Source organism: Helianthus annuus, chromosome 8 (assembly GCF_002127325.2).
Source record: "Helianthus annuus cultivar XRQ/B chromosome 8, HanXRQr2.0-SUNRISE, whole genome shotgun sequence".
Taxonomy (NCBI): domain Eukaryota; kingdom Viridiplantae; phylum Streptophyta; class Magnoliopsida; order Asterales; family Asteraceae; genus Helianthus; species Helianthus annuus.
In genome coordinates this window covers 10860459-10869292 of record NC_035440.2, presented here as the reverse complement: position 1 = coordinate 10869292, position 8834 = coordinate 10860459, and the positions used below count along the sequence as shown (strand labels likewise).

General features: G+C 33.4%; 1 protein-coding gene across 1 annotated transcript; it reads left to right on the top strand.

The window, feature by feature from the left end:
• Positions 1-736: 736 nt before the first annotated feature.
• Positions 737-3352, top strand: LOC110872044 (reticulon-like protein B9). The gene is made up of 5 exons (XM_022120803.2): positions 737-867; positions 1651-1831; positions 1926-2055; positions 2910-2979; positions 3087-3352. Exons 1-5 carry the CDS (start codon positions 768-770, stop codon positions 3254-3256), a joined length of 651 nt encoding a protein of 216 aa, XP_021976495.1. The 5' UTR covers positions 737-767; the 3' UTR covers positions 3257-3352.
• The last annotated feature ends 5482 nt before the right edge of the window (positions 3353-8834 follow it).

The window sequence follows — 8834 nt, the reverse complement described above, 5'->3', positions numbered from 1 at the left end:
GTCTTGCGCTGAACCACTAACCATGGTTTTCAGAAATGACAAACGAAGCCAGCCGGTTTTAACTGGTTGACTGGTTGTTGGTTCGGTTTTGGCAGTTTAACCTTTTGAATTTGTTTTTCTTTAATTGTAATATAGTTTGTATTAAATTTTTGAAAAGAAAAAACGTCATATAAATTTATAAGCATATTCTAAATCGAGAATTAAATATAAATAATAAATATTTAACGGTATGTTCTCAATTTACACGATGGTTTGTACTGTTAAAACTGTTCGACTAAAAAAACTGTTCGCGAACTGGTAGCCCAGATGGATCCACCACCATTGTTAAGACGAAGAAACACGTTCCAATCTGGGTTCGAATCTCACCCAAACCTTGGATGTAATTTTTAATAGACTTGGATTTGTTATTAAAAAAAGGGCAACAACGCCGCTTGTTGCCCGTTTACCTTCTATTTCGATGTAATTTCAATTTGGAGAGTAAACTTTCAAATCTTAAACCACCCTGGTTTATAAACTCGATTTGAATGTTGCTTATATTGAAAATACATATAATAAAATATGTTAATATAAAGAGAAATTAAAATGTTACATAGACACATAGTAACTTGGGGACGTGTGATATTCTTTAGAAGAAGACCGAATCCTAAAAGCCAATACAAAGTCATCCCTTTCTTCCCTTTGCAAAACCTTTCTTATACACAAAGCTTCGAACTTTTTTGTGACTATATATTCGTCACTAAATATAGTTTTATAGTGCATTGGCGACCATGGCGACATCTTCTACCGATTCAGATTACGACACCAAGACGTACCAAAATATGGCAACCTTCAAGAGATATTTCCATTCATTCATTGGAAATGGGCAGGGTATTTCCTAAACCATCCGTATTATTTCTAAATATTTATCGATTTTTTTCTTTTTTACTTTTATTTAACAAATTGGATTTTAATCTGTCTCTTTTTGGCCGATAATAATCGCAACGCAGTTAATTATCCACAATATCCGAACTCTTCCATTTTGTTTGTAATATAGTCCGCCGTTAAAAAAAACAAAACGGAGTTAAGGTTTTTTTTTTTTTTTTCCAAATTACAAACCAATGTTTTCGAGTTTTTGATCAGAATCAGGATACGAATCGATTGATGTAAAACTTATTATTTATTTGTTATCTAGTGTTAATTGAAAACTAATAATATTGATTTGGATCTAATAGCCTAACGTTAAATCAGTCATTAGATTATGTAATATTGTTAAACCCATTTCTTTAATAAGTTTTAACATACAATTTTCTATATAGACTCAAATATGTGCTTATTTTTATTTACATATTTTCGAAATTTTATCTTGACAATTTTTTAATTTCATCAAAACTTAGCTGTTATTGTATACCAACTCAATCTTAACAATCTTATTATCAACATATAGACAAAAATAAATATATATTATCTTGTAGTATTTTAATTTATTTAGAACGTTATAAGTTATTATATATTTTAGTGACCCGTATGTAAAGAGTTTTGGGGAATTATGCAAACAAGTTACTAATTAAAAATGACAACTATTCCCCCTTAACTTCTATAAAATCTCTGAAATTGCACTCAAGTTATATTTATACCATTTTTCACCCCTAAATGTTTGGTGTCCCCTTGCAGTTTCAGACGTCCTTTTATGGAGGAACACAAGATTATCAGCGTCAATCTTGTTAGTAGTTACAGCAGTTTGGTCTCTTTTCGAGGTTTACGAATATAACTTCGTTTCACTTGTTTGTCACGTCGCGATTGGCGCCATGTTGATCATCTACATCACCTACACCATGGCAAAATATACTCAATGGTAACACCATGAACACATTTTTATATATTGAATTGATCTAAACTTAAAAGTTGTATAATTCATTAAGTTTTTTCTTGATTAATATCTCATCTAGGGATCTTCCTGATTTTGAAGAGATAACCATCCCCGAATCGATGTTTAAATGGTTGTACAGAAAAACCAACAGATTGTTACTTAAGTTCTATTATACAGCCAGTGGAGAAGATCTCGTTCGGTTTCTCTCGGTACGTGTGAAACTTTTGTTAAATGAGAAAGTAGGCATGTAAATGAATTGAACAAACACGAACACAGATACGTTTGTGTTCGTTCGTTTAACTTTAAGCGAACGAATGAACGAACACAAACACTTAAGTGAACATATTTTCATGTTTGTGTTTGCTTGTTAAGAAAATGAACATGCTCGTGTTTGTTAACGTCCGTTCATTAATATTCTAAATGAACGTTAACGAACATACACAACAATAGAAGAAGTAAACAACAATATCCAAATTAAAGTTTAGATATCAATACTCATCGTCAGGCCCGTCTCCGAAAATCATAAAAAAATTGGTTATGTGCGAGATAAAAAAAATTGGGCCCTATTCATTAATCCATTATGATTGTTTATATATTTGGGCTTCTGAATTTGATTGGCAAAAACAATTGGGCTTCGAAACAGTTAGGCTTCTAAAGAGTTGGTTTTAACGTTTTTGGTTCATAAATCCAGACCCTTTAAGGTTTTTTTAAAAAAACATACATATTTCTTTTAAATATATAAAAAAAAATTATAAAGTTTTCCGGGCCCTATTTTGATTTGGGCCCAGAGCGGTCGTCCACCCCGCACTTGCTCTGGGCCAGCCTTGCTCATCGTCAAATGACATTATATAATACAAGATGCTGGTTCTAAAATGATCATAAACGTATATACAAAAACGGGACATTTGTCAATATTCGTTCATTTAATAAGCTAAACAAAAGTTTTTGTTCATGTTCACTCGTTATTAAATAAACAAACTTCATGTCAAACGGTCCAGTTAGTGTACAGTCCTACCACCGGACATGCATGAATATTGAGTATGCATCGTTTTATTTCTTGTAGACAATGGCAACACTATGGATGATATCGGTTATTGGAAGTCATTTCACTTCTTTAAATCTCATATATCTTTGTAAGTTTCAAAATCTATGTATATATGTCTTTCATTGTATATGCTCTAATGGTATCCGCGACCATATACTTTTGGATCTGATGGATCAATCGTCAATTTGTTTGTAGGTTTTCTTTGTGTTGGAACCCTACCAGCTTTATATGTAAGACACGAGAGCGAAGTTGATTATCTTGTCCGCAAAGGAATCAGAGACATGAAAAGCTTGTTGGAGCAGTTAAATTACAACATTCTTAGCAAGATCCCGAGAGGACAAGTCAAAGAACATAAGCGTAACTAGATTGTAAAAACAAGACATGTTATATGTTATATGAGAACTATGTATATGTGTGTCATTTTTATGTACAAGTTTATATAAGAACTCTTCTTATAATAAGGCTAATCACCTCAAGGAAACTATGTTTAGGCCAAAAGAGTTGAAAGAAAAATATATGAAGACTATATCAAAGAACCAACAAATTACAAGTTATAAGTCTTTGGAATCTTTCTCATACAATGCATACAAAGTAAACAAACAATTATATCGATACGTAAATGCAAGCAGGAAAATTTGCTGCGTGTACGTTGCTACAATGCCTAGTATTCTTGGCTGCCTGACGTAAGCTACGCTTTATTAGACTGGTTAGCAGGGTATTCATGGGCACTGTGAATTTTCTTTACGGGTACCCATGATTAAAAATTACTTGGATTTTGATGTTTAAAATTATGTAATGAGGGTCTTAATATGGTGTCAATTTTCACAACTAGTAAATGGCTATGAAACCAATAGGGTTGGTGGCCTGTTAGCAAAAGCAAAGCCTTTAGAAACACATAGGTTTGGAGGTCTTGGTTTCAAATCCCACATACGATACGACCAGATTAAAAAAAATTATCTTTAAAAAAAACTAAAAGAAAGTAAATGGCTATGAATTCTTGTAATAATTTTCAACTTCTCTGAATTTGACATCATGGAAATCCAGGAATCCTTCAAATGTATTAACTTTAAGTGTTTTGACCAATGACTAGTTATAAAAAGTTGAAAGAATGGATAAGAAGTTAAGAAATAAATTATTGTGTCCACACATGGACTCAATCAAAGTCAACTAGTGAGGAGATGATAAGAACCAACATGGATCTATTCATCCCACACACACATAGTGAGGGGAAAATATGGGAAGACAATGGAAACCAGTGGTTGGAAGAATGGTGGGAGATGGTAGCATCCATGGAGGTTTTGAGGACCATGCAATTTTAGTCTTCTGGTGTGTCATTGTCACCTTCTCCATCTTCACAACTCTCATCTTCTCCTGTGCAGATGGTGCGTCTAAACGCGACTCGCATCCCCCCAACAATGCTGCCGCCTGTGGGGGTGGATGTGGTGGCGGATGTGGTGGCGGATGCGGTGGTTAAGAACTCAATCCGATGTTGCGGAAATAGGTATATGAGGTTACAAGTTGTATTAAAAGATTGTTGTAATGTAGAATGATTCAAGATGTGTTGACATTGGTATGAACAATGCAACATGCTTCATTGAGAAAAATTGGAAACTTTTTTAGATTGTATTATTGTACTTGGAATAGTAGATAATGTTCGAATTAATGTTAATCTAGGGTATAAATGTTGATGATAATACACATTGATTAAAATGAAAAGCAAATAGTAGTTTATAAGTGTAAATTCACATTAAGTTTCAACAATAAGCAAAATGATTGGAGGCTGTTCAAGGTAAAAAAAAAAAGTTCACAATTGTTAACTAGAGATTTATACTTGGTATTGAAAAAAAAGGAAGAAATACCAAATATGGATTGGTGGTCCTATCTAGTTGAGTGTCCTCAAAGAACAAAAAATGGGTTGGAAAGGGGTTAATGAGTATTGTTCATAAGACCAAACTCATTCATTAGGCCAACCCAGGGAGGTGCCTTTTTTGTGCGTGATGAAAATGTTCAACGCGTGAACAATGCTAAAAATCCACCGCCACCCCATATATTTTAACGCGTGAAATTGTTTTGTGTTAAACTTTTGACGCGTTATTTTTGGTTATGTTTTGAATGTTGTGAGGGAAATTATTGGTTGGGGGGGAAATTGTTGGGTGTGGTGCTAAGTGATGGGCATTTCCACTAAAAAAGGTTGTAAGTGATGGAATAAAGCTCGATGACGTGACGGAACTTGATTCGAAGTTGTGAGTGATAAATGGGTGATGAGTAATAACCACCCCTACCCCTTATAGTTGTCCTTTCTATCAAGGTTGAAGGCTTAATTGAGTCTGTCCATACAATATCACATGTTTGAAGTCTTCATTATTGCAAAGTTCATGCCCAACCTATAAAAATAATTTTTTTTTTTGTCAAATTACTCATCTATCTAACTTATAATAAAACACTCCAAATAATGCCACATGTTATTCTCTCCTTCAACCTCATAAATTTTATTTATATTTGTTTAATAATTTTCTTTTAATATTAATATTAATTAATAACCAATATAGATATCACTTATTTTTATCCTTATTTTTATCTAAAATTAATAAATAACTTCAATTTTGCATTTAGACCCTTTGTTTTTTTTTTTACTTTTAACCTAAAGTTTTTTACCTTTTGCAATTTAATCCCAACTCTTTTTTATTTTCAATTTTGGTCCACCATACTTTTCATCTTTCCCAAGTTTTTCGTATCGTTCTAAATTTTGTGAGTTAACGCACCGCAACGTGTGTGTGGAGTTCAACATTTTTTCGTATATTTTTTTCCCGTTTGACTGCCTGTCGCGTCACATCTATTTTTCTGTGTTTGACAAGTTCGTCCAACACGCGGGTCCTCGATGGACTTGGTTATTTTTTTCTATGTTTTACGTTTTAGTTTAATTTCTCAGCAACGTGCGTGCATGATTCAAAGATTTTATGTTTTCTTTTCGCTCGGCGTTATTTTTCCCGTTTTTATTTATTTTGTTTTTACGAGCTTTTTCGGTGTTAGTGGTCACTGACAATGGTATAGTATTGCTACTAGTTAACACAGTTTTATGACAACCGCTGCAACGTGGGGGCTTAATACTAGTGTGTTAAATAATTACCCATGGTATAAAAGAAACAACTTTGTATATGTATTAAATTACCCATAGTAAGCTAACTTTGTTAACAACTTTTTTCATGATATGCCACAATGCCACATGCATAATCTATGTCTCCTTTGATTAAAAACACATTTAATAGCTTGTTTCATTGCAGGAACTTGATTAATGATTAGCGACTACAACCTTTGGTTGATGTTTAAATGAATTCAAAAATAATTGAAGTAACTACTTATATGATTCAATAGTTTCGGATGCTAACAACCCCGCTCCAAATGTTACATTTCAACAATGATTATCGATGCCCGTGAAAAGGACAAAAACCATCTTGTATCTACGTACAAATTAAAGCAAATAATCTACAGATCATATAATAGATATAAAAAGTTAATAAAATCTGAACAACAATTAGTTATTAGTTTTGAATGTTGCGTCAAAAGAGATAACATCTTCAAACTCTATATAATTCTGCTTGCAAAGTCCTTCAGCCCAAAATAAACCAATTAAGCGACGATTTTCATCAACCGAATGGTCAAAAGAATAACCAACCAAGAACTTTTTCTTATCCGCCAATCTGTTAACAATCATATTTGCATCATGTTCTCGTATGTAACTACTATTTATATTCTTTTGAGTAAATTACGTTTTTGGCCCCTGTGGTTATATCAGTTTTACTATACTGGCCCAAAATAAGAATTTTTAACAGATTTGCCCCTATGGTCCCTATAACTAACCGTTTTGGCCCCTAAATCTAACCAAACCCTAACTCTGGTTAATTATTAGGCACATGATGGGTAAATTGGTAATTTTCTCTCCCATCATCATCTAATCCAGATTTTTTCAAGAACATCATCATCTTCAACCATCATCATCCCCATATCTTATTTAAATCTAACCCAGATCTCATCATCATCCCCATATCTTCAATTAAATCTAACCCAGATCTTTAACGAACATCATCATCTTCAACCATCATCATCATCATCCCCACATAAACTTCAAACACAGATCAAAAGCCTATTAGGCAACAAGCACAAGCAATCGGAAGCAGTACAGTCAACAAGCACAAGCATCAGAAGCAGTACAAACTTACTTTATTTGCTCGTTAATGGCAGCTTCATACTCATGAAAATAGCGTTGACAAAGCAAGCGACTTCTAAGGCGAAATCGACACAATAAACTCCTCCTTCTTCACTTCTTCAAACGGCTGAACAACACTCCACTGCTCATCCCCAGATTCTCCCCACCAACACTTGATCCACAACGCACAACCCCTGATCTCACAAATCCGATCGATTTTCCTAGATTCTTCAGCAAAAATGGCGATGATGATGAGAATGGCGTTTGAAGAGACATTTTGGAGGAACAAACAAAATATCAGTGTGTTTGTGTGTGTGTTTTGATCTGATGAGGAGGAAGATTTAAATGGGGGAGCCAAGGGTTCACGAGACCACAAATCGGATAGGGTTTTTCACATTTTTGTTAATCGCTAGAAATTGCAGGTTCGCCGGAAGTTGCAGGTTCGCTGGAAGTTGTTAATCGCTAGAAATTGATTGCTTGTTCGTCCGTTGCTTTGAATTTTGGGGAAGATGATGAGTGGGATTGAAGAGGGTTCTGGGGAAGATGACGAGAGAGAAGGGGTTAAAAAGAAATCAGGATGAAATTACCATTATACCCTTCATGTGACCAATAAATTAACCTGAGTTAGGGTTTGGTTAGATTTAGGGGGCCAAAACGGTTAGTTATAGGGACCATGGGGACAAATCTGTTAAAAAATCTTATTTTGGGCCAATATAGTAAAACTGATATAACCACAGGGGCCAAAAACGTAATTTACTCTATTCTTTTTAAAGTTCTTGCAGTCATCAGCTGTAGCACCTACGTTTTACCATATCTTTTCCTCATGATATGAATGATTTAACAGGACCAAGATTTAGAGTAAACAACTCCCAAATCATCTCTTCTTGAACATGTGACAAATTCGTATAACAGATAATAAGTGAACATCTCTATCTGAAACAGATATATGATTGTGCCCATCTACAAACTTCTTAACTTTATATGATATGCCATTGTTGAACTTAGTGCAATTTGTGCTTTACACCTCGTACATATAGAGGGTCTCTTCCTAGTTTTACATGACTTATTCTAAAAAGCAAGGACAAAAAACACAATATAAAGTGTTTTTTTTCTAAAATGCAATAGATTAAAAACAAAAGAAAAAATGTTTCTTCTAAAACGTAATGGGCTAAAAACATTAAAAAAAAAAAATTTCTTCTAAAATGCAATTGATTAAAAACACAAAATAAATGTGGTTTTCTAAAACGCAATGGACTAAGGGCATGTTTGGCTAAGTTTTTTGAAACCAACTTATTGACTTATTAGCTTTTTCAAAAAACTAATAAGGAGATTTTGTGTTCGGGAAACCTAAAAGGACTTTTCAAAATGACTTTTTGTATAGGAGAAAAAATCCTTTTAGAAAAGTTAGGATGTTGTGACTTTTTAAACCAACTTATTGACTTATTAGTTTTTTAGTCATTTTACATCAATAAGCTAAGCCAAACACTTTTTAAAAAACAACTTATTAACTTATTGGCTTTTCCCACCCTATAAGTTACTCCAAACACTTTTATAAAAACTATTTTTTAAAAAGTCATAAGTCAATAAGTCTTTTTCACAAAAAGTCCTTTCTAGGTAAAATAAGCTTAGCCAAACATGCCCTAAAAACAAAAAAGAAAGTGTTTTTCCTAAAACGCAATGGACTAAAAACACAAAAAATTAGAAAAAATTACACCGTTGGTCCTTATGGTTTCTGCCAA

What these genes read in the sequence shown, in the direction of transcription:
- LOC110872044 (XM_022120803.2), top strand. Translation starts at nt 768, where the DNA reads ATGGCGACATCTTCTACCGATTCAGATTACGACACCAAGACGTACCAA. An exon ending in ATTCATTGGAAATGGGCAGG is followed by an intron (nt 868 to 1,650) that starts GTATTTCCTAAA and finishes GTCCCCTTGCAG; the next exon opens with TTTCAGACGTCCTTTTATGG. An exon ending in ATCTCGTTCGGTTTCTCTCG is followed by an intron (nt 2,056 to 2,909) that starts GTACGTGTGAAA and finishes TATTTCTTGTAG; the next exon opens with ACAATGGCAACACTATGGAT.